General features: G+C 39.4%; 1 protein-coding gene across 3 annotated transcripts in view; it reads right to left on the reverse strand.

The window, feature by feature from the left end:
• Positions 1 to 304: 304 nt before the first annotated feature.
• LOC124721931 (solute carrier family 22 member 7-like) overlaps positions 305 to 27,273 on the reverse strand; it is a 209,224-nt gene continuing 182,255 nt past the window's right edge. For 2 of the 3 annotated variants that reach the window (XM_047247089.1, XM_047247088.1), the window contains exons 7-9: positions 22,430 to 22,644; positions 21,304 to 21,491; positions 305 to 951 (exon numbers count right to left, since the gene is read on the reverse strand). In XM_047247089.1, coding sequence (XP_047103045.1) covers positions 727 to 951; positions 21,304 to 21,491; positions 22,430 to 22,644 — 628 coding nt within the window. In that variant the 3' untranslated portion in view covers positions 305 to 726. Of the gene's footprint in view, positions 952 to 19,257; positions 19,533 to 21,303; positions 21,492 to 22,429; positions 22,645 to 27,273 lie in introns of those variants that run through there. The other variant, XM_047247090.1, reaches the window with a different exon arrangement.

Consider the following 27,273-nt stretch of genomic DNA (forward strand, 5'->3'; position numbering starts at 1 on the left):
TTTCACTTTTGTGTGATAAAGAAGTGTGCTACCACAGAGGGGCTCCAATTTCAAGTCAGTTTCTTTGCAAACTCTACTAACTTGTTTCACTTTGTATATCGAACAATCTTTCTTGACAGCAGTCTTGACTGAACTGGAAGAGTGTTCTGAGGCTGGAGAAATGTGTCAATAAACAAGATACAGATTACCATTCCAACATAAAATATGGATATATTCTGTCACTTGATATAGATATTCCTTGTATATTTACAAATTTTTGTCAATTACAATCTCAATCAAAAATAAAAATATTGAAATGGTGAATTTATTTATTGCAACATTTTCCTAGAAGCTGGATAAGTGAGAGATTAACTAAACAATCACAAACACATATCTTTAGTCATTTGGATATTTTACATTGTGACACAAACTGTCAGCATATTTCATTTCACTCGAAATCTAGGGATGCTAATCCAAACAGTAATTTATTCTAAGACTTTGATCACCTAAACAGAAGTTATCAAGACAGCAATAAATTCTTTTTTACATATAGTAACTTCACTGTGCTGATTTCATCACTGATGTTTCCTCTGTATATTGAAAGCTATATCTTGTTTTCAATTAAAGATCCAGTTGGTAGCATATGGATCCTCAGTGAAGAAATAATGATAAGATGCAAAACATAAGTGTGAAGTGTTACTCTGAATTTTTTCACAGTGTAAATGATCAATTCTTGTACGAAAATTGTCAGCTTGGAAGATCAGGTGAACGTAAGTTAGCAGTTTCTATTTCACAATGTTTCTTTTGTGAAAGTCTCCAATATTTCTGCCTCTGACCATATGCAGTAGCATCCTCTATTGTCTCTGGAAGCTTCTGATTCAAAGATTCTGGCAGAAATGATATTGAAAGTGAAGTAAAAAGCATTGTAGTTCCAAGTATACTGAACATGTAGCGGAGCTCAATTTCTGTTCCCTGAAAAAGAAAAAAAAACCATAACTAACATTACTATATATTAGGATATGACATGACAACAATTTTTTGCTAAGCTGTATGATGAGAAATATATGGGAAATATTTTTTAAAATGAGAAAATAGTAAAAATGTTAAAAGCAGAAATCCGCATGTCTCAGAGAAGCTAATTCACAGAGTTGGACTTTGATAACTGCATGTTATAGTTGACAGAGCTGTAAATTTTAAAACTATTTCTCATTAACAAAAAGAATATAAATATCCCTGACGTTAAAGGGACAATCCAAAAGTTTACATTTGAAGGCTGTACAATCCACAACTGGTATGCTAATCAGGCAAAAGCACCAAAGCACTGAGGCAATCAGCCCAACAACAGACCAGGTTGAAGATACCCACTTGGTAAAATTTTGTGTCCTGCTACATGAAGATGTTTGTAACTGACTGTTGCACATCCTCATCTGGCTGGAATTCTCGACCCTTCAAGGCCTTTTCTAAGGGACCTAAGGCATTATAATCACATGGAGAGATATCAGGGCTATTGGGTGGGTGCTCAAGTGTCTCCCACTTGAGCTCGTATAACTTCTGCATTACAAAATTTGTGATATGGGGATGTGCGTTATCATGAATCAGCAGCACACCTTGGTGCAACATTCCATAATGGTGGTTTCTGACAGACATGCTGTCTATACAGATTCTTCATTCTCTGATGTATGGCTACTGATATTTGTTCATTGCCAGCCAAGAAAAGAATAACAGCATGTTGGCAATGTTTGGATGCGTTTGGTAACAATGTTCATGAAATTTCCTGGCAGATTAAAACTGTGTGCTGGACCGAGACTCAAACTCTGGACCTTTGCCTTTCGCGGGCAAGTGCTCTACCAACTGAGCTACCAAAGCATGACTCACGCCCCGTCCTCACAGCTTCAATTCTGCCAGTACCTCATCTCCTACACTCCAAACTTTACAGAAGCTCTCCTGCGAACCTTGCAGAACCAGCACTCCTGAAAGAAAGGATATTGCACTTGCCCATGAAAGGCAAAGGTCCCGAGTTCGAGTCTTGGCCCAGCACACAGTTTTAATGTACCAGGAAGTTTCATATCGATGCACACTCTGCTGCAGAGTGAAAATCTCATTCTGGAAACATCCCCCAGGCTGTGGCTAATCCATGGCCCCGCAATATCCTTTCTTGCAGGATTGCTGGCCCTGAAAGTTTCACAGGAGAACTTCTGTAAAGTTTGGAACGTAGGAGACGAGATACTGGTGGAATTAAAGCTGTGAGGACGGGGTGTGAGTCATGCTTGGGTAGCTCAGTTTGTAGAGCACTTGCCCGTGAAAGGCAAAGGTCCCAAGTTCGAGTCTTGGTCCGGCACAAAGTTTTAATCTGCCAGGAAGTTTCATATCAGCGCACACTCTGCTGCAGAGTGAAAATCTTACTCTGGCAACAATGTTCATGTTTCTGCATTTACTGCAAGCATGTCTGAAAGGCATGACTGCCACAACAATTCCTTGCCTGCAGATCAGTGCTTATATACCCACATCAGTGTCATGCAAAATTGCATATACACTGCAAACACCCTCAAATGGAAACTTTTTGATCAGCCCTTCTATATTATGTCTCTCTGTAGTTTTCTTTTGGTTTACAATGAAATAAGTTTTAATTAGTACTCTCATTTTTCTACAAACTTAATCAAAATTTCCTTCTCAGAAGAATAAAATATCAAAATATCTATTCCTATGCAAAATCTTCACTGGGAAAATAGTAATAATGAATCAGAAATTCCAGAGACTAATGAAGAAGTAAGTATGTACATCTATATCAAATTGTGGGACATGGTTTCTTGTATCTTATGATTAAAGGAAACATTGAAGGGAAGCACTTGAGAATGATTCTCACTTTTTCTATTGAGAATTTAACTTCATCTTTGTCTACTCCAGTTCAGAAATTAAAATTCTATCCATGTTTATTCCAGTTCAGCAACTTCCAGATTTATCTCTCTTTTCATAATATATACCCAATGCAATCTCAGCCTGATTTCTCCTCTTTTGTCAGCTGTTATTCACAGCAGAACTTCTGTTTCTGTGATCAAGACAACTGAATACTAGGTTTAATCTCTCTATACTGTCATCAGGAGAAATTTTTGGAATGAACTGTCCAGCACATGTCTTCAGTGCCAAAATTGAAATGTGTGAAACTCATACTAGCTTTATTCAGAGTTCACTATTTATTAATCTGTATTTGATAACTTGCTGTTCTTCCTACTCTTTCAGCTTTTTTTCAAACTAGCTACAAAATCCTGATCATCATTCAAGTTCAGTGCTCACTTTTGCATTCAGCTAGAGGCAATGAAGACAGCCCTTGAGCGAACTTAAATTTTTCTCTTATTGAATAAATTTATCATCTGCTTGTTTTGGAGTCATCATCATTTGTGTTCTTAATGTTAACCCTCATACGTCTATTGATTACCTTTCTGATTGGGTGGTGCAGATGTTATTAGAACTGTACATACACACAACAGCTCAACAGAGCATGTTTTTAACATATTATGATAATGTTGTCAAAGGAGATGTCATGAAGTGGAAACTCTCACCCTGTTTAAGAGAAATTTTAACACTAAAATTCTGTATTAAAACTGAACAAAATAATGAATATAGCAAATGCTGTTTTAAAACAAAATTACTGTGCTAAAATAAAGTTTATGACAGGAAACTTGAGAAGCAGTAAGTTGAATGATTGACATTAGCAACAAGTGTAATATTTTTTTAGATTCTGTAGCTTGGCACGTAAACAGTACTATCCTGTTAAGGAGATTGAATATTCCTAAAGATATACACACTTATGATAAACAATAATAGCAACCAGTATCAAAATTGAACGAATGAGTTAGTAAATAGGAACAGAAAGGCTCTATAGTTTGCACAGACAAAATAATTCACTTTTACCTTGAGATATTTGCAGGCAATATGAACCCCAGTCTCATAAAAATGTGCAATTTAGTTTAAATTATTTTAATTATATGCATGTTCCATGGATCACAGTTGTGATCTCTTACAATAGTGCAAAACAAATTTCATGAAGTATTAACTGTACTACAAGATTATGGTCAGTATACCCTAGCCCATCTCTAAAGACCTTGTCAATAGGACATTAAATCGTCACCTTAATTCCTTCCTGTTTAAAGAGCTGTCTACAAGAGGCTCTAGAGTAGACACCACATATTACTTGTATTATATCCTTTTGTGCATAAACACTTTCTTTCTTAAAGATGAGTTACTCCAGAGGTCTGATATTGTCTATTACATAAAAGTTATAGAGTTTAGAATTATAAAATGATCGAGTTCTTATCATAATGTACAGCCAAGAATTTAGAATATTTATCAAATCACTCTCATGTTAATTTCAAGGTATACTCAGGTCTTACGCAGTAAAGAATTGACTGTGCTGTGTTTTATTTGATAACCAATAATTTATACAGGATGAATCTGAACTCCATCAACAAAATTTTGGAAGTTGCTCAGGGACATTTTATGCGTCTTTTGGTAAAAGGATGATCTCTGGTAGCTCATTACAGACTAATTGCATTTCCTTTGATTTATTCCCCTAATTTATCTCTGTATCTGTATTGAAGTGAAAATATCTGCACAACAGTGCAAATATCAAAGGCAAGTGCTGTGTTTTGTCTAAAAACAAATTGTTGCATTAAACTGCATTACTTGATGTTGACAACAGTAATGCTCACTTTAGTCTGTGTCTAGGGACTTTGTACTCAGTTCAGCTTATTTCTACCTTTGTTTTGTTTTTCCAGCATTGTCAGATGCACTTCAACAGCAATGTCCAGCTGTACAGGGTGAACATACCGGTTTTAAGGCATTATAGCATTTATTATGTTCAACTTACAATTGTAAATAATACACCAAATGAAAGAGCATCTCAAACAGTTTTGTTTGCATACCTGTGTGCAATGGGAAGAGTATGGAATGACAGTGTGTGACTGAAAAACATGTTAAATGAGTGCGAGTCTTTCACACCTAGCCCCAAGAAATATCCCCGCGAAAAGATTATGGGCCTTTCTTTTTTGGTGAATCAACTGTAACTGACATTTCTTATCTTGATGTGCTACAGCTATGGCCTGTGCCTCATTGGGAAGAAGCTCAACAACATATCTTTATTTGGGAGCGAGGTGGTGCACCGTCTCACTGGCATAACTCAGTACGCGACTGATTAAACAACATTGTATCCAATGTATCTGACGCGTGGATTGGGTGCAAGGGGCTGGTTGACACAGCATTATATGCATGACCTCCACATTCATACATGTTCTGACATGATCGTGTGTATGTGCCTCCAACGCCAGCTGATCTATTGAACTTTAGAAACAGTGTTATTGTAACAGTTACTCCTGACACAGTGATCGAGGTTTTGGTACAACTCACCTATTGACTCGATCTGTGATTGGTGCTCACACTGAATAATTGCAAGAAAAACTGTTTGTGTTTATCTTTCTATCTTGTGGGCCTCAGTAAATTTTAAAATTTCACGAAGCCTAGCAGATGACTCTTCCCTCGCATTTGCACCTGGACAATCTTCTGAGCATCCATGCCATAGTGGACATCTACCAACTGGAATGTCTTTTCCTTCACTACCACAATCTGCTTACCACTTCTTCTGGCCTGAATTCCCATCCATGTGTGAGGCAAGCATTCTTCAACATGCACGAGTGATGAATGGTCGATCCAGCATCCACACAAATGCTTCTCTTTTTGCCTTCTGTTGTGATCCACTGTTAAAATATGTCAATCAATGCTTTTGTTTTGGACCAATACTTTCTACAAGGACCTAGGAATTGCTGAATTATGATTATTCATGGACAAATTGTGTGAGATAGCTTTGTACATAGTTTCTGGTAGATAGTTTATGAGAGCATAGCTCCCCAGACAAGACCAGTCACAATCCAGCATTTTATGGCTCTTTCATTTTTTTGAGAAACTTTGGAGAGCTGTATTCCTGTTTTTGGAGGCCATAAATTCAAAATCCTGTAACATTTGTACATTCCCTGTATGTTGAACTACTTTGTGCTACCACCAAGCACCCTCAAGGACTATCCCTATCAGTTGTAATGCAACTTTATATCTCCCTTTGCGCATTATGGTGCATTACCACAGTGACCCCTTTACTTTTATTCATCATTACCCCCAGCCTCTGCTAGAGACAAACTTTTAGTGTTTATGTTGAGCTTCCAGACTTTGTGTAAATCTTTGTGAAGGCTCCCATCTATGAACTTTAAATGTATGTTCATTCCTGTACCAGCTCTGATAAACTGAGAACCTTTGCTGTGAAAATCACACCTACATTGTGAACAGATCACCTATTCCCCTTTTGCTTTTGTTAAATGAAATGTATTAGTGTCTACAGTAATAAATAGTTTGTGTTACCAAAAATTTTCCCCCCCGCTTTTATATTTCTTCACTGAAACATGTGTTCCGTGTCATTTCCTACCTTTTTCTTCTTTTCCTCTTCATTTCCCTCACCTGACAGCTGTGATGTGCATTGCCAGTGTTGTCTCACTGGTGACCTGGACTTCAAGTGCCCCCCTTCTACTGTCCCCATTTCTCACATGCACCATGTAGCACACCCTCCCCATTTGGTTACTCTTCATGTATTTCTGTGTTGCTTCACAAGCTCCATGTAATGTTAAGTCACTATTTCCACCATGCGCCTGCACTCTCGTGAGTGCCAGACATACATCTCTTTCCTCTCCCTCCCAGTCAGATTCATATCACACTCATGCAGATGCAATCTACACTGCAAAGCCATCCAATGAACTGACCCCAGAAATGTTGTCTGTGGGGGAACTTGTTTTGTCCAGTCAGACCCCTGCATATAGCCTGTCCAAACTGCTGGCTCAGGCATCCAGTTTAAATCAGTTTCTCACTCAGTTGGCACAAATCTTGAGTGCTGCTTTGCCTCAGGCACAGGTCCCATCACCAACCCACGAGTCAAACAGAACTTCTGCCCACTTCTCTGCACCATAAAACCTGTGGTTTTTCTCTGCCAAGCTAACCTTTGCTGGGTCCAGAATAATGAGTGACAAAAAGTTCTCCCATATTATTGCTAAGCTCTATCCTGCTGTCACAGCAGAGAGTCAAACCATCATCACCAGCCCTCTGTAGCCCAACATCTACCGTGTTATAAAAAAGCAGTTAATAATGCAATTGGCATTGTCCAAATGGCAGTGCTCCTTGGCACTATTTTCTCTGGAGGAGTGTTTCAACATGAGGTCCACCCAATTCCTGCAGCACCTGCATGCCTTAGCCAAACCCCATGTTTTGCTCAACAAGTTTTTATTCCATAACCGGAATTCTTGCTTGCCTGCCACAAATCCGTACAGTGAATGCCATGCACAACCATACAGGCAATGATGCTGCCACCATTATAGCAGACTATAGCTTGCCAGCTGCAACCCCCACCCAGTCCCCTTACCCTTGCCCCCCACCAACTCCTCCAGCCACCTCCCACCACAACAGCAACTAGTCCCTCAGCCATCCAGAAGTGCAGCTTGTAGTGGTGCCCCAACAGCCTGCAACTCAGGATGCACAGCCAGACCTTGTGCAAATAATGGCATGTCTGAGCAGCAAGAGGAAATTCTTAACTGCTAACTACTGCCCTCACCTGCTCGCACCCAACTGTTTCTGCCCCCCAACCTGCACCAGTCCTGCATCTCATGTGACTGTGCTTCCCTCCTCCACAGGGACCTCCAGGGTGCATGTCTGTGCTGGTACCACAACCACTCTGGCAGTGATGCCGTTAATATCAGATGGCAGCCCGTGACCAGCAGTAGACACCTGGTTGCTCAGCAATTTCCAGCACCCATTCATGCATGACCACCATAACCCCATCTCACAAATCACTACCTCACTGACACTACCTGGGACCTGTCCATCTTCCCATGCAAACTCCTGCCCTGGCCCAGACCCCTCCTCCTCTTTCCTCCTAACCACTACAAACAGTTCCATCATCACTACATACAGTCCCTACATGCATCACATTGACTGCCACTTATGTCAGGAGTTTCTTTGGACTTTCTCCTTGCCTGATGTTACCAATCCAATCTTCAGTCCAAATTTTATATCCTATTTCAGTCTTCCCCATAACCTCACACAACTTCACCTAATCAATGGCCTGACAGGTCTCTCCACAGAGCCCCCCCCCCCCCCCCCCCCATTCCCGATCCACTGCTCATCTTGCCCTTAAACAACTTTCTTTCACCAGTCTCCTTTCCCAAGTCCTGCTCCTCAACTGAACCCCCCCCCCCCCCCTACCTTCCCACACTGCTCACCATGAGGTGCAACTCATGACATGCTGTGCTACACTGCAATCACTCCCAGCCCACCAGTTCACTCCCACCAGACAAGCACACATTTACACAGGCAGAAATCAAGACTTCCATTGCCACTGGAACTCTCCACCCATCCAAACACTATTAGTCCTCCACACATCATTTAGCATCTAAGAAGGACAGGATCTGGAGGCACCGTAGGGGTGATTATTGGTGGCTCCATATGAGACCTATCCCCAACCATTATCACACCCTGATCTTATGCAGCTATAGTGATGACATTTCCAGCCCCATCATCTTTAGTAAGACAGACTATGTGAAACCTTTCACACATTCCATTCACACTGGAGGAGGTCAATAAGACAGCCAATATCATGCCTTTTGGCCTCTTCAAAGGCCCCTTCCTGACCTTCAGCTCTCCCTAATGCTAAACAAACCTAGCAACATTTCTTAGACATTGTGCTCTTTGGCACACCAGGCTGTTTTGCCTACCTGCTGGACAATATTCTTATCTACTCCTCACTACTCCCAAGACATGGCAGAACAATGTGAGCACTTCCAAGGAAATTTTTGGCTACCTGGAAAGAGCAGGTGCCATTCTCAACATAGAAAAATGTGTTTTCCAGGTAGACATGATTGAATTCCTAGGGCACACCATTTCCACTTCCAGTTCATGATCCACGCCTGAGAAAGTCAGCATGATCTCTGAATTTCCACAGTCTATGATGTATAAAGAGCTTCACAGATTCCTAAGCATGGCTTTCTTCTTCATCTTTTCTTTTTTTTTTTGTCTCCTTAGAAATGCAGTCTCTGTTCAGAAACATCTCACTATTGCACTGCCAGACTGCCAGGTGAGCATACAAATGGTAAGAAACCCCTCCCATGGAGCCTCCCAGTTTCAAGAGAGCTAAGTACAACCTCATCAATGGAGCCCTTCTGGCACACACCTACCGGTCTGCTTCCCTCACAATCATTGCAGGAACTGCTCATCCTCTATGAGGCAGTGTAGTAATTCACCCTTCAGTTGAGGTATGCCCTTTCACCACCTTCACTGACCACTGCCCTGTTATGAGAGGGTTTTATCACCCTGACAGTTCTGGCAACAGGAGTACATGACTCAGTTCCTTACTGTTATATGCCATTTAACTGACACTGATAACATTGACATCAACTGATTAAGCCACTCCTATGCCATCAGCCCCCATTAGATTCACTAGGTACTTGCAAAAGCCCATTCCACCAGCCCCACAGTTGGTTAAATGTTCTATAGGGGATTTGAAAGATACTCTCATCAAAATGATTTGGAATGGGCCATTTTACACAATATGTGATATTTGAACATGATCAGTGTTAACACTACTGAGCATGCCAATACTTTTTTCCTTCTACACACATCAAAAACAGTTTTGCATCACCCCAGTATCCAGAAATCCTGAATATAGACGTTGACTGTCAATACTGTATCACAGACACAGTTCCTTTGACTGTTCGGAGATGTCACTAAACGCACCCATAGATTCCATGATAAATTCATGTCATTATTTGAAAACAACTTTAACATAAGCTAGTCAGAAACAACATTAAACAGCAAAGTAAATAACCATGGATCACCATAGGGATTAAAGTATCTTGTGAGAGGAAAAGGGAACTGTATCTATTGGCAAGAACAAGTAAGGATCCTACAGCAGTTGAACTCCATAAAAGCTTCTCAAAGGTACTAAGAAAATTTATTTAAAAACAAAGTAGATGCACATTATTTCAGAAATTAGCATATATCATGTGACCACAGTCAGTACTCCCAAAATGGCTGATGTCAAAGATAGTTAGTTTTATGTTCCATGGATCATTTTGCATGATAAATCGTAATGATGTGGAACAAGTCATCTTACATTCACATTGCAAATTAATTTGTACATATGGTTACATGATAAACATTTCATAACTTTTTTTTAAAGAAAAAAAGATACACAGATGTGAGTTGGTAGTTTCTACCCACCAACTTTTACACAGTACAGTAATAGTAATTATTCTGCAGAATTGAAGGAGTTGTCAAGAAGTTTCTTTTCATTTTTTCTTTGTTCCCTTTCAGACATTTTATATCACTGAGTAAGTGAACAAATTTTTTGTTGCAGCAATGTGAACCTCTTTTTTGTGCTGAAGACATTCTTAATGTGGAGTAATGAATGTAATTTTTTCTTCTGGTATTGTAATTATATAGATTTTTGTTTCTTTTGAAATATAATGGATTACTTACAACAAACTTTATGAGGGAATAAGTATACTCTGAAGCAGTAGTCAGAATGCCTAACTCCTTAAACAGCTTGCTCGCCAGGTTTCGAGAGGGTGCGTTTCTGGATGAGGTATCGAATATATTGCTTCCCCCTACTTATACCTCCCGAGGAGATCACGAATGTAAAATTAGAGAGATTCGAGCGCGCACGGAGGCTTTCAGACAGTCGTTCTTCCCGCGAACCATACGCGACTGGAACAGGAAAGGGAGGTAATGACAGTGGCACGTAAAGTGCCCTCCGCCACACACTGTTGGGTGGCTTGCGGAGTATAAATGTAGATGTAGATGTAGATGTAGATGTCTACAAGACAATCAAGGGCAAGCATCATATATTGTTCTTACATTTCTGAGCAGTAAAGACTTTTTTTTCTTAAACATGAGCTACTCTGGAACATTATTCCTTATGACATTATTTAATGAAAATATGCAAAATTTTCCCACATAATGATTTGCCTCTCCCCAAGATTTGCAGTGACTCTAAGTGCAAATATGGCCGAGGTTTATTGTTTTACGAGTTCCAAAATGTGCTTTTCCCAATTTAAATTCTCATCAATATAGACATCTAAGAATTCTGAAGTTTCCACAGTATTTATTATTTCCTCACCACATGTTACACTTATCACTGGTGTAGTATCTCTAGATGTGCAGAACTGAGTATGTTGCATCTTTTTAAAATTGTAGGTGAGACCATTTGCAGAAAACCAGTCAACGATAATTTTAAGAACTTTATTCACCATTTTTTCTGTTTCGGGATGTATGCTTTGATTGGTTACAATATTAGTGTCATCTCCAAAAAGAAATAATTCTGCTTGTTGTGTGTTAGGAGAAGATTGTTAACATATACGAGGAACAATTGTGACCTAAGATTGGAACTTGGGAAGACCGTGCTTGATTTCTCTCCAGTCAGAATTATGTCCTGGTTTATATTCATACTGAGCACAACTTTCTGCATTCTTTTGGTTAGGTATGACATTATCCATTGGTTGTCTATACCACCAATCCCATAAGACTTCAATTTATCTGGTAGAATACTGTGGTTCATGCTCTCCAAGGCCTTAGATAGGCTGCAGAAAATACACTGGTACTATATTGTTTAACACTTGTAAAATCTGGTGAGTGAACATGAAATGGCATTTTCAGTAGAGCAATTGTCCTGAAACTGAAATTGTGATTTTCTGAGTATATTATTGTTGCTAAGATTCTAGAATACATCATCCTTCTCAAAAATTTTGGAAAATGATGTCTTGTTTTGACAATGTGCTGTCATTGAATTCCACTTCAGACTTCAGTATTCCTATGGAGATGTCTGCATGAGTCCCAGCAGTCTTAGCAGATGTGTGAAACATTTCAAAGATGGAAACAAAAGTATCGAAGTTGAGCATCAAAGCAGTCACCCTTGAACTGCCTTCACAGAATGCAACAAGTAAAGAGTTGATGAGCTCATTAGAGAAGACATACAGGTATGTCAAAATGTACAAAATAACTGTAAAGCTTTAGTAGGACACAGTGGAGTGCAAGAAATCATTCAAAGCTGAAGTTATCTTGTGCCTGTTGGGTCTATGTTTATTGGCCAAAGACCACAAACTTCAGTGTAGAACCATCACCAAAAATGTTCTTCAAAGATATCAAAATGAAGGTGGTTGATTTTTGGTGATTATTGTGACAGGAAATGAAAGTAGCTCCACCATTATTAATATAAAACAAAATGCCTGACTATGGTATGGAATTGCTTGGACTCACTATCAAAAAAGAAACTGAAGACACTGCCATCATCTAGGACAGATATGGGCACTGTCTTCTGGGCTGTACAGGGATGCATTTTGATTGAATTTCTTGAACCTGGACAAGCTATAAATGCTGCCCACTACATCCAGACACTTTTGGAGATACATTGTGCTTTGTGAATAATGTCCTGTGAAGATGATCATCCTACAACATGGTAACACGTGTCCTCATACTGCTCATGCCACTGTGAATGAGATCAGGACATTTGGGTTGGAAACTCTTCCATATCCCTCCCACAGTCCTGTCTTGGCACCCTCTGACTACCATCTTTTTGGATCTGTTAAAGATGTGAGGCCAACACTATGAGATGATGAGATAGCAGTGCATAAGTGTCTTCAGGAAGCTGGAATAGAGTTCAATCATAAGAGTATTTTTCAAAGTTACAGAATGATGGGAAAAACTGTGTGTAAAGAAATGGTGACAATTTCGTAAAGTGACAGAAAGAATGCATACTAAGCTAATGTATTTAGTTTATATAAAAAAAATAAAGATTAAAAATTTTAAAAAATATTGCTCATTACTTTCAAATTGGCTCTTCTATGTGTTTCAGAAACACTAAAAAGAAAGGAAAAAATCCACTGAGGATGCCACAACTCTGGTAAAATATGTTTCGGGGGGGGGGGGGGGGGGGGGGGGGGGGGGGGGGGGAAACGTGTCCTTTCAAGAAGGCAGATTCTTTAAGTCATTAGAATTTATTATATCTCACGCAGGATTCAATCATAGGGTTATCACCTCTTTTTCTCCTTCTGAAATTAAGAAAATTATGTATTAACCCACAAATAACGGCTCATCTTAATTCGATGATGTTTCCAATGGAGTATTAAACACTTGTTACCAAGTAATAAGTGCTGCCATTCCTAAAATATGTCCCTCTATAAGAGAGGTTACAGGGAAGATGTTAATAGCTACTGACCTGTTTTACTACTGACATTTTGCAAAATGAGCAACAATAATACTTTCAGCAAATCAGAGTTTAGATTTCAGGAGAGTTTCTCAACTGAGAATGCCATTTGCATGTTCAATCACCAAATTTTACAAGCTTTAATGAACAAAACTAATACCTGTTGGCATTTTCTGTGAGGTATTTAAGCCATTTGACCATGTGAATCACAGTACTCTCCTAGATAAAATGCAATTTTATGGGATTGAGGGTATAGGCAATGAATGGATAATGTAATATATAACCAAAAGAATGCAGCTAATTGTGCTTAATAATTTAACCAATGTAAGGAAAGGAGATTTTTCTCTTTGGGAAGAAATCACATATCAGATGCAACAAAACTGTCTTAGGTCTACTGTTTTTTCTAATATGTATAAACAATCTCCTATCTATTACACAGCAAGCAGAATTAGTTCTTTTGGTCAATAGCACCAGTATTGTGTTCTTCTTTTCCTTCAGTGTTTGTCCTGCGTGCCTGCGAGATCTGCTACATGGGTCCATTATCTCCATTGCACTCTATCATGGGTTGTATCTGGGTGGAAGTTCATGCATTTAAGGTCTTTATGAATCGTATCAGCCCAACATTGCTTAGGTCATCCTTTGGGTCTACTGCTGATGACTTCAAGTGTGTGGCACTAGTATCGTAATCAATGTAAATATACATAAAGCAACAAAATAAGTGATTAAGTATTACTAATTGGTTTTCTGTGAATTATCTCTGTGGCGCCAATGAGGTCGACACAAGTATCAATCTGAGCATCATCTTTGAACTAAGCAAAACATTATCTTTGTGTAGTTCTGCCATCCAGTTCTGTGTAAGCTTTACTTGTGTGAAGAGGTGAATAAATGAACTCCTGATTATAGGGTATTGTTTGGTGTATCTCACCAAAGCATCCACCTCACTGGTGACCCCAACATGATTCTCTGAACAACTGCGAGTATGTCATGCTCTGAGATGACACTGTTCGTGCTCCCCTCCAACCCCCATATACCAGCCCGTACCGAGTCCTCCGGCGCTCAGCCAACACCTATGACATTCAGATAAAAGATTCAGCTGTTACAGTCTCTCTCAACAGACCTAAGCCCGCTCATGTCAAGCCCACTTCTACCCTCCTTCAGGCCACGACCACGCCACTCACTGTCGTGGCTCACGACGCTCCGACCACTCCCTCCATGTCAGACTTACACACTTAGTTGAGTGACTTCCAGCTCCAATCATCGAGCTCTTCTCCGACCTCATCCTCTACTCCGGTCTCATGCACTCCGTTGAGTGATCACATGCTCCCCACATCGAGCTTACCTATGATCACGCCCTCACCGCTGGGCCCTTCTCCAGTCCCTTCGACATCTCCCCTGTTGCCTGCCTCGCCCTGTCGAGGTTTCTCATGACCCCCCATCTTGAACGTGCCCTCGCTCGAGGTGTTTGTGCCTGTCCCACCGGACATAATCCATGTTGTTGTTGTTGTGGTCTTCAGTCCTGAGACTGGTTTGATGCAGCTCTCCATGCTACTCTATCCTGTGCAAGCTTTTTCATCTCCCAGTACCTACTGCAACCTACATCCTTCTGAATCTGCTTAGTGTATTCATCTCTTGGTCTCCCTCTACGATTTTTACCCTCCACGCTGCCCTCCAATGCTAAATTTGTGATCCCTTGATGCCTCAAAACATGTCCTACCAACCGATCCCTTCTTCTAGTCAAGTTGTGCCACAAACTTCTCTTCTCCCCAATCCTATTCAATACTTCCTCATTAGTTATGTGATCTACCCATCTAATCTTCAGCATTCTTCTGTAGCACCACATTTCGAAAGCTTCTATTCTCTTCCTGTCCAAACTATTTATTGTCCATGTTTCACTTCCATACATGGCTACACTCCATACGAATACTTTCAGAAATGACTTCCTGACACTTAAATCTATACTGGATGTTAACAAATTTCTCTTCTTCAGAAACGTTTTCCTTGCCATTGCCAGCCTACATTTTATATCCTCTCTACTTCGACCATCATCAGTTATTTTGCTCCCCAAATAGCAAAACTCCTTTACTACTTTAAGTGCCTCATTTCCTAATCTAATTCCCTCAGCATCACCCGACTTAATTACACTACATTCCATTATCCTTGTTTTGCTTTTGTTGATGTTCATCTTATATCCTCCTTTCAAGACACTGTCCATTCCATTCAACTGCTCTTCCAAGTCCTTTGCTGTCTCTGACAGAATTACAATGTCATCGGCGAACCTCAAAGTTTTTATTTCTTCTCCATGAATTTTAATACCTACTCCGAATTTTTCTTTTGTTTCCTTTACTGCTTGCTCAATATACAGATTGAACAACATCGGGGAGAGGCTACAACCCTGTCTTACTCCCTTCCCAACCACTGCTTCCCTTTCATGTCCCTCGACTCTTATAACTGCCATCTGGTTTCTGTACAAATTGTAAATAGCCTTTTGCTGCCTGTATTTTACCCCTGCCACCTTTAGAATTTGAAAGAGAGTATTCCAGTCAACATTGTCAAAAGCTTTCTCTAAATCTACAAATGCTAGAAACGTAGGTTTGCCTTTCCTTAATCTTTCTTCTAAGATAAGTCGTAAGGTCAGTATTGCCTCACGTGTTCCAGTGTTTCTACGGAATCCAAACTGATCTTCCCCGAGGTTGGCTTCTACTAGTTTTTCCATTCGTCTGTAAAGAATTCGTGTTAGTATTTTGCAGCTGTGACTTATTAAGCTGATAGTTCGGTAATTTTCACATCTGTCAACACCTGCTTTCTTTGGGATTGGAATTATTATATTCTTCTTGAAGTCTGAGGGTATTTCGCCTGTTTCATACATCTTGCTCACCAGATGGTAGAGTTTTGTCAGGACTGGCTCTCCCACGGCCGTCAGTAGTTCCAATGGAATATTGTCTACTCCGGGGGCCTTGTTTCGACTCAGGTCTTTCAGTGCTCTGTCAAACTCTTCACGCAGTATCATATCTCCCATTTCATCTTCATCTACATCCTCTTCCATTTCCATAATATTGTCCTCAAGTACATCGCCCTTGTATAGACCCTCTATATACTCCTTCCACCTTTCTGCTTTCCCTTCTTTGCTTAGAACTGGGTTTCCATCTGAGGTCTTGATATTCATACAAGTCGTTCTCTTATCTCCAAAGGTCTCTTTAATTTTCCTGTAGGTGGTATCTATCTTACCCCTAGTGAGATAGGCCTCTACATCCTTACATTTGTCCTCTAGCCATCCCTGCTTAGCCATTTTGCACTTCCTGTCGATCTCATTTTTGAGACGTTTGTATTCCTTTTTGCCTGTTTCATTTACTGCATTTTTATATTTTCTCCTTTCATCAATTAAATTCAATATTTCTTCTGTTACCCAAGGATTTATACTAGCCCTCGTCTTTTTACCTACTTGATCCTCTGCTGCCTTCACTACTTCATCCCTCAAAGCTACCCATTCTTCTTCTACTGTATTTATTTCCCCCATTCCTGTCAATTGCTCCCTTATGCTCTCCCTGAATCTCTGTACAACCTCTGGTTCTTTTAGTTTATCCAGGTCCCATATCCTTAAATTCCCACCTTTTTGCAGTTTCTTCAGTTTTAATCTACAGGTCATAACCAATAGATTGTGGTCAGAGTCCACATCTGCCCCTGGAAATGTCTTACAATTTAAAACCTGGTTCCTAAATCTCTGTCTTACCATTATATAATCTATCTGATACCTTTTAGTATCGCCAGGGTTCTTCCATGTATACAACCTTCTTTCATGATTCTTAAACCAAGTGTTAGTTATTATTATGTTGTGCTCTGTGCAAAATTCGACCAGGCGGCTTCCTCTTTCATTTCTGTCCCCCAATCCATATTCACCCACTATGTTTCCTTCTCTCCCTTTTCCTACACTCGAATTCCAGTCACCCATGACTATTAAATTTTCGTCTCCCTTCACAATCTGAATAATTTCTTTTATTTCATCATACATTTCTTCAATTTCTTCGTCATCTGCAGAGCTAGTTGGCATATAAACTTGCACTACTGTAGCAGGCGTGGGCTTCGTATCTATCTTGGCCACAATAATGCGTTCACTATGCTGTTTGTAGTAGCTTACCCGCATTCCTATTTTCCTATTCATTATTAAACCTACTCCTGCATTACCCCTATTTGATTTTGTGTTTATAACCCTGTAGTCACCTGACCAGAAGTCTTGTTCCTCCTGCCACCGAAATTCACTAATTCCCACTATATCTAACTTCAACCTATCCATTTCCCTTTTTAAATTTTCTAACCTACCTGCCCGATTAAGGGATCTGACATTCCATGCTCCGATCCGTAGAACGCCAGTTTTCTTTCTCCTGATAACGACATCCTCTTGAGTAGTCCCCGCCCGGAGATCCGAATGGGGGACTATTTTACCTCCGGAATATTTTACCCAAGAGGACGCCATCATCATGTAATCATACAGTAAAGCTGCATGCCCTCGGGAAAAATTACGGCTGTAGTTTCCCCTTGCTTTCAGCCGTTCGCAGTACCAGCACAGCAAGGCCGTTTTGGTTATTGTTACAAGGCCAGATCAGTCAATCATCCAGACTGTTGCCCTTGCAACTACTGAAAAGGCTGCTGCCCCTCTTCAGGAACCACACGTTTGTCTGGCCTCTCAACAGATACCCCTCCGTTGTGGTTGCACCTACGGTACGGCTATCTGTATCGCTGAGGCACGCAAGCCTCCCCACCAACGGCAAGGTCCATGGTTCATGGGGGGGACATAATCCATGACATCTCCATAATACTACGTGATGACACACTGTTTGTCATGTGTTTCCCTTCATCCAGTGCTCATGACACAAACTCCGCCATTCCCTGACACCTGGTGAAATGTGTTCCCCTCTCGTCTGACGTCGACATGGACATGCTTCGTGTGTTCGACACACCCACCGGAGACATCGTTGTTGTCACTCCGTTCCTCCCACAAACCGCCAACCTACCTGTTGCTGCTCAACCAGCACGCCCAGTACGACACCCGGCGCACTTCAACGACTTCCAGGTTCACATTTTGGAGCTCCTAAAACAGCTTAGTTCATCCAAATTTGCACACTGAATCATTACAAATTTTGTGGAGAAATAAATAAGAAAGTTAATTTATTTAGCATGTTCTCATTCAATAATATTGTGGCAATGGCAGAATCTGAGAGTAGAACATAGCTGTTGAAGGAGAAAGGTGACATCTTTGACTTTCTTAACCTTTTTTCTCAGTGGTCTTTGTACTTCTATTTAGTTCAGACCTGATCACAATCTGTGATTTGTTTTGCATATACTGCTCAAGTATTAACTCTCCATTACACATGTGATAATTCCTGAGAAGGTTACTTGCATGGATGACAGGTGTCATTCACAACATAAATGGTGTATCTCGACACTTTCAATGGCATATATGAAGGATTTTAGAAGTGTTTTCTTTAGATGTAAATACAATACATTTAAGACACAAATACAGGTTGGTATACTCTAGGTGATAAATATTTTTGGCAATTGTTAGTAAATGCTGCAGTACCTCTAGACAGCAGCCAATGTATCATTTTCTCTGTGAACACCTCTGACAAGGATACTGTCAAACCTGAGACATCTCAAGTGCAACCTTAATCACTTTTTACTCATGCACAGATAGTGTGATTCAAGATCTCACAACTCTGATAAACTCATTCTAGCACATCTCAGAAAGCCGCCACACATATATTACATACCAATAAAGTCCTGATCTTTATAACATCAAATTTCTTTAGCATCCCTTTCCCTAGAAAAATTTCCATGAACTTGATTGATGTAAATATTAGTACAAGTTGCAATAATGGATGTTATATTTTAATTGAAGTTAGCATTGTAATATCTATTTCTGTATTTATTATACAAACTTCATTTTTCAGTCGAGGTAAATACATAACAACATTAAAAACTCCTACTCTAACATTGGTAGTATATTTATTTCTCATCACTTTAGCTCTTCTGTCTTTACATAAAAGATATATGTCCTCTTGAATTAGTTCTTCCTGTGATTCAAATTCATGATTTTCTGACACTTCCTATGCTGTTCCTGGATCATGGCCATTTTCATTTTCATGCACACAGTATGCATTCTCTGAGTCAGCAGTATCATAGTAAGGATCTTCACAACTCAGCTCTTACAGCCATTCATGCCTCCTGCCATATGTCAGGATCTCTGGCTTAGGAGTTTTTATTTTTGACATTATTCCACAAACTAGAAGTATAGAGAATATTTACTTTTTGTAGGTAAGTATTCTAGGTAAAAAGTAAATTACTTGTAATTAGTTTAGAAACATCTACAATTATGCACATGAACATTGTATTGAATCTACAAAAGCAGTGAAGTAACAAGCTCCACTTCATTTTAAACTGTAGGAGCAGTGCTCACGTGGATGATCAGTGTGCTCCAGGCTACAATAACATTTCATAAACAATGCAAGTTGCATAACTGAAAGCCAATGATAGGTAAAATTAACAGATGGACTTTTAACAGAAAGATACTGAAAATGGTGCAAACGCAGTCCAGCCCACTCAGACAAAATAGAGTGGGAAAATCATGTGTCATCTGCATGAGCAATAGAGGGTTAAATAAATTTCATTTGTTTTTTTGTATAATGCGTGCATAGGTCTTAAACTGGATCAATGTTCCCACAGTTGGTGACTCAGTGAAGGAGATGAACACTGAGCAGACCATTAAAAGTTAAACAGTTCTGACAACAAAAGACAATGTCATATGGTGACAATTACTTATTGACATGGACAATGCACATTGTGATACTTGAACTCAATCAGCTCTAAATGACAGAATAGCATATGGATTACTGGTTTCTCAAACATGACATTAACAACTGTGTAATAGCTGTTACAATGATATGAAGAATGGTGTTTTACCTGATATACCCCACCTGCATCAAGAAAGCCCAAGTAGGTTAGGAAAAAATTGGTTTTTTTTTCTTCCTGTAAAATTTGCTCCTTTTTTATGTGCAATGTTGTTTGTATGAATGATTCAATAGTTCTTCCACTAAGCAGACTTGGTACTACTTGTTTAGTTTATTTAGTTTGACTAGAAACTTGTTGCAGTTATTGAGCTTCTCTTCATTATTCTCAAACCACTGCTGGGTTGTGCCACCCAAGTGAAAGTGCACATCTGCCAAATACATCATGTCATCTCACCTGTTGTATATGTCAACTCACAAACTCCTTTCAGCCATTTTGTTGGGTCCTGATCAGCATCTCTGGGAAACATGGATAGATGTGGAACATGCAACTGACTTACTGCCATTTTTGAATCCATCTGTCTCCTGAATATAGAGATCTTAGGAATGATGTACTGTATTCCAATTCCTGATTGTGTAGGTGATGACTTTTACATTGCCAAATTGTAGCCATAATGAAGTGATTGTTTTAAGGTACATGGCATCTCCATCAAACAATGACACATCCAAACAACAATCAATTCCGCATCTGAGTGCAGCATTGTAAATGAAGTACAACACTTGGTGTGGGAAAGCACATTTATTACTAACACCAGTATACTGCCAGAATAGAACTGACCTCCTGGATGGAGAGTGCAAATATTTATGCATTCAATGAATATTCCAGAATTCTGGTATTTACACAAACATAGAATATTGCAAAACATAAAAACATTATAAAGATAAAATATTTCAAGAACTTTCCAGAAATGATAAATTTTAAATACAAACAGGTGCTCAAGGGCAGGTTGGAAATGGCAACACTTGAACTAGTCACATGCCAACCTACACTGCTGACCACTAACCACATTGTGTTGTATGCCTTAGCTTATGGCAATATATGATGAATATTCAAATATTTTAATTAAATTTGTATGTTTTATGGCTGTGTAAAGCTATAAATGTATATTGATTCACTTTTCATAACCCAGAAAAAAAGGCTTTCACTTAACATTTAATAGGGCTTTATCTTGTTATCAAGTGTAAATATTTAAACTCCTGTATACATACCACATATGCGACATATGGAGCCACACAGCTAATGGCATTTGAAAGCATGTATTCCATGGCCACACTGGTTTGTCTAAGACATGTTGGATGTATCTCCATGCTCTGTAAGTTTGTGAGTGAGAGCGAAGCTTGATTACAGAACTGAATAAACAGAGAGCTGGTAGTTATCACCCACTGTGGTGAAGAGACTGCAATGTGCAGAAGTAACACTTTTATTAGTTTTGTTGCTTTTTCTTTACTCAAAAAAGAGAAGTGTTTTGAGTCATTTACATGAAAAATATATAAGATGAACATCAACAAAAGCAAAACGAGAATAATGGAATGTAGTCAAATTAAATCGGGTGATGCTGAGGGAATTAGATTAGGGAATGAGACACTTAAAGTAGTGAAGGAGTTTTGCTATTTATGGAGTAAAATAACTGATGATGGTCGAAGTAGAGAGGATATAAAATGTAGACTGGCAATGGCAAGGAAATCGTTTCTGAAGAAGAGAAATTTGTTAACGTCGAGTATAGATTTAAGTGTCAGGAAGTCGTTTCTAAAAATATTTGTATGGAATGTACCCATGTATGGAAGTGAAACATGGACGATAACTAGTTTGGACAAGAAGAGAATAGAAGCTTTCGAAATGTGGTGCTACAGAAGAATGCTGAAGATAAGGTGGGTAGATCACGTAACTAATGAGGAGGTATTGAATAGGATTGGGGAGAAGAGAAGTTTGTGGCACAACTTGACTAGAAGATGGGATTGGTTGGTAGGACATGTTTTGAGGCATCAAGGGATCACAAATTTAGCATTGGAGGGCAGCGTGGAGGGTAAAAATCGTAGAGGAAGACCAAGAGATGAATACACTAAGCAGATTCAGAAGGATGTAGGTTGCAGTAGGTACTGGGAGATGAAGAAGCTTGCACAGGATAGAGTAGCATGGAGAGCTGCATCAAACCAGTCTCAGGACTGAAGACTACAACAACAGCAACAACAACATGAGAAACAAATTATCTTAAGCAATGAAGTAGCTGCAAAATATATACACATATTGTACAAGTTTTTTATGATGGAGGAACACCTGTCTTGTTCATGTCTGTTGTTCAAACATTCACCAGACAAAATGTACTTTACACTATACCTGTGATTGAGCAGACAGTAAGGAAGGATACAATAGCAGCAGTTAGAACTATAAATAAATGTGAACATCTTCTTCCAAATTTGTTGCCAACATAATGGGACAGACTTATGGCGGGTATATGAAGAGATGCTTGTCCAATAAAAGGAACAAAAGGATTTCCTCCAAAAGTCTTATCACTCATCAGCAGAGTAAGCATAGTAAATGCTGCAGCTGCCCTGTAACAGAACAGTGTAATATAAATGAGAACCTTAGAGTGCTACCAGTTATTTGAAACATTTGATTTATAGTATATACAAAAATAAGCTCAGTAGTCCAGCAGTAAACAAGGAAAGTGAACTTTTCACATTATAGGAGTATTCAACTCATGTCATTCAGTCAATAAAATTATGTACCTCACCAGATTTATTACTGTTTATATTTTAGCATTCTTTAATAAAGAGAATTCACAGTGAGCTGTTGCTAAGTGTCTTTGATAACTTATACACAAAGACAACATGATTTTTCTGAAGAGGATGGTCGAACTGTGATAGTAAAACAGTCCAGTCAGACAGTAAACTGAATGTATGTTAAAGCACTGTGACTGTTGCCTTTTATGGTGCCTTTAAATGCAGAAGAGCATGTTTCACTGAACTTTAAATGCAATGTTTATCAGGTGTACAATTTCCTATTTATATGATGACCTGCAGTCAAAATGGGAAAAAAGGACCCATCCCTGGTTTTTGTACCCTTGTAATTGAGACTTAGAATCTGAAGAAGCACACTGATGCATGCAGTGACTCTACAGTAAAGATGGAGAGTTGGTATGTGACTTCACAATAATGGTATGAGCCTTATGGAAATGAGTAGAAATGGGGAAACAAAGATGTTAGAGGAGCAATCAGTGGAATGTGCAAGTTTACCACAATGTAATGTAGGACAATGCATGATGTTATCTAGTCCTTACATGCCAAAAGGGAAGATGATGAAATTCATCACAAGGTACCAAGGACCCTATCAGATGGTGGAGACAACTTCACCTGTCAATGTGAAGCTTCATTTGCCAACAATAATTGTGGTAGTACTTGTTGGATGTCTACAACCTTTTCAAGATAGTCCAGAGTTGATCCCAGGAGTTTCAAGGCCAGAGCCAATGAAAAACATGGGGAAAAGGAATCAGATGGTTCAAATGGCTCTTAGCACTATGGGACTTAACTTCGGAGGTCATCAGTCCCCTAAAACTTAGTACTACTTAAACCTAACTAACCTAAGGACATCACACACATCCATGCCCAAGGCAGGATTCGAACCTGCGACTGTAGCGGTCGCGCGGTTCCAGACTGTAGAGCCTAGAACTGCTCGGCCACTAAGGCCGGCAAGGAATCAGAGGAAGCAACAAGAAGACATGATTGAGCCTGTGCATGAAGTATGGTATTAGTTAAGATCAAGAAAATGCAGGGTGTTGGTCAAGGATTGCTTTTTTTATGTTTACATATGTGTAGGATTGTATTGAACAATGTATGGCTTTTCTGTTATTGTTATTGTTTGTGAATGGGCTTGCTATTGCAGCAGCCATCTGAGGAGTGAGGAAGGGTGATATTAGACCCTGTCATCAGGTTGAAATAATTGAGGGCCAGACTGGAAGGAATGGAAGTCATAGCAGTGTTTCATGTTTTCACCTGAACAGTACTTGTCATGGTTAGAGAAAGCACAGAGCAAGATATCACCTGAGTTATGCCCAATCATGCAACACAGTTAACAAAAGTTAACCTTCTACTACTATGTAGCATTGGTAGAGGTGGAAACTGACTGAGCACCATTGTCTATTCTAATTTGATTCCCAGTAACAAGAAGACATGCACAGTAAAGTGGGGAGTTCACGGAAAATTCATACAGGTGAGTATTCACAGAATATTATTAATTTCAGAAGATGGTAGCAGGCATCCAATAATGATGGAGGAGTTACAACATTGTCAAAGGAGGGATTATAGTGCATCTGACCAGCAGAATAAAAACAAGCCTGAGCACATGCAAGGTACAGTTGTTCTTAGGCAGACATGAGAGACTTGTCTGAGGGATATCATGGAATCCAAACTGCATTTCCAGCAAGCAGGTTTTCATTGGATTTACTCCACTTATGAGGACATCATTATCAGGAGAAAGAAAGCTGGCATTGTACAGATCTAAGTGTGGAATGTCAGATCCCTTAATCGGGCAGGTAGGTTAGAAAATTTAAAAAGGGAAATGGACAGGTTAAAGTTAGATATAGTGGGAATTAGTGAAGTTCAGTGGCAGGAGGAACAAGACTTCCTCTTGTCAGGTGACTACAGGGTATTAAATATAAAATCAAATAGGGTTAATGCAGGAGCAGGATTAATAATGAATAAAAAAAATAGGAGTGCAGGTATGCTACTACAAACAACATTGTGAATGCATTACTGTGGCCAAGGTAGACATGAAGCTCACGCCCACTGCAGTGGTACAAGTTTATAAGCCAACTAGCTCCAAAGATGATGAAGAGACTGATGAAATGTATGATGAGATAAAAGGAATTATTCAGGTAGTGAAGGGAGACAAAAATTTAATAGTCATGGGTGACTGGAATTCAATAGCAGGAAAAGGAAGAGAAGGAAATGTACTAGGTGAATATGGAATGAGAGTAAGGAATGAAAGAGGAAGACACCTGGTAGAATTTTGCACAGAGCATAACTTAATCGTAGCTAACACTTGGTTCAAGAATCATGAAGAAGGCTGTATACAGGGAAGAGGCCTGGAGACACTGGAAGGTTTCAGATAGATTATATAATTTAGATTTAGGAACCAGGTTTTAAATTGTAAGACATTCCCAGGGGCAGATGTGGACTCTGACCACAATCTATTGGTTATGAACTGTAGATTAAAAGTAAAAAAAACTGCAAAAAGGTGGGAATTTAAAGAGATGGGACCTGGATGAACTGACAGAACCTGAGTTTGTAGAAAGTTTCAGGGAGAGCATTAGGGAATGATTGAGAAGACTGGGGGAAAGAAATACAGTAGATGAAGAATGGGTAGCTTTGAGGGATGAAATAGTGCAGGCAGCAGAGGATCAAGTAGGTAAAAAGAAGAGGGGGTAGTAGAAATCCTTGAATAACAGAAGAAATATTGAATTTAAAAAAATGAGATCCACAGGAAGTGCAAAATGGCTAAGCAGGGATGGCTAGAGGACAAATGTAAGGATGTAAAGATATATATCACTAGGGGTAAGATTGATACTGCCTACAGGAAAATTAAAGAGACCTTTGGAGAAAAGAGAACCACTTGTATGAATGTCAAGAGCTCAGGTGGAAACCCAGTTCTAAGCAAAGAAGGGAAAGCAGAAAGGTGGAAGGAGTATATAGAGGCCGATGTACATGAGGACAATTTTATGGAAATGGAAGAGCATGTAGATGAAGATGAAATGCGAGATATGATACTGTGTGAAGAGTTTGACAGAGCACTGAAAGGTCTAAGTCAAAACAAGGCCCCGGGACTGGACAACATTCAGTTAGAACTACTGATAGCCTTGGGAGAGCCAGCCCTGACAAAACTCTACCATCTGGCGAGCAAGATGTATGAGACAGGCAAAATACCCTCAGACTTCAAGAAGAATATAATAATTCCAATCCCAAAGAAAGTAGGCATTGACAGGTGTGAAAATTACTGAAGTATCAATTTAATAAGTCATGGCTGCAAAATACTAACACGAATTCTTTACAGAAGAACGGAAAAACTGATAGAAGCTGACCTTGGGGAAGATCAGTTTGGATTCTGTAGAAATGCTGGAACACATGAGGCAATACTGACCCTATGACTTCTCTTAGAAGATAGATTAAGGAAAGGCAAACCTACATTTCTAGCATTTGTAGACTTAGAGAAAGCTTTTGACAATGTTGACAGGAATACTCTCTTTCCAATTCTGAAGGTGGCAGGGGTAAAATACAGGAAGCAAAAGGCTATTTACAATTTGTACAGAAACCAAATGGCAGTTAAAAGAGTCGAGGGGCATGAAAGGGAAGCAGTGGTTGGGAAGGGAGTGAGACAGAGTTGTAACCTACCCCCAATGTTATTCAATCTATATATTGAGCAACCAATAAAGGAAACAAAAGAAAATTCAGAGTAGGAACTAAAATCCATGGAGAAGAAATAAAAACTTTGAGGTTTGCTGATGACATTGTAATTCTGTCAGAGACAGCAAAGGACCTGGAAGAGTGGCTGAACAAAATGGACAGTGACTTGAAAGGAGGATGTAAGATGAACATCAGCCAAAACAAAATGAGGATAATGGAATGTAGTCAAATTAAATCAGGTGATGTTGAGGGAATTAGATAACGAAATGAGTCACTTAAAGTAGTAGATGAGTTTTGCTATTTGGGTCTCAAAATAACTGACGATGGTTGAAGTAGAGAGGATATTAAATGTAAACTGGCAATGGCAAGGAAAGTGTTTCTGAAGAAGAGAAATTTGTTAAGATTGAGTACAGATTTAAGTGTCAGGAAGCCTATTCTGAAAGAATTTGTGTGGAGTTTAGCCATGTATGGAAGTGAAACATGGACAATAAATAGTTTAGACAAGAAGAGAATAGAAGTTTTCGAAATGTGGTGCTACAGAATAATGCTGAAGATTAGATGGGTAGATCACGTAACTAATAAGGGGGTACTGAATAGAACTGGGGAAAATAGGAATTTGCGCACTTGACTAGAAGAAGGGATCGGTTGGTAGGACACATTCTGAGGCGTCAAGGGATCATCAATTTAGTATTAGAGGGAAGCACGGAGGGTAAAAATCATAGAGGGAGACCAAGAGGTGACTACACTAAGCAGATGCAGAAGGATGAAGGTTGCAGCAGGTTC

This window comes from Schistocerca piceifrons, chromosome X, assembly GCF_021461385.2.
Source record: "Schistocerca piceifrons isolate TAMUIC-IGC-003096 chromosome X, iqSchPice1.1, whole genome shotgun sequence".
Taxonomy (NCBI): Eukaryota; Metazoa; Arthropoda; class Insecta; order Orthoptera; family Acrididae; genus Schistocerca; species Schistocerca piceifrons.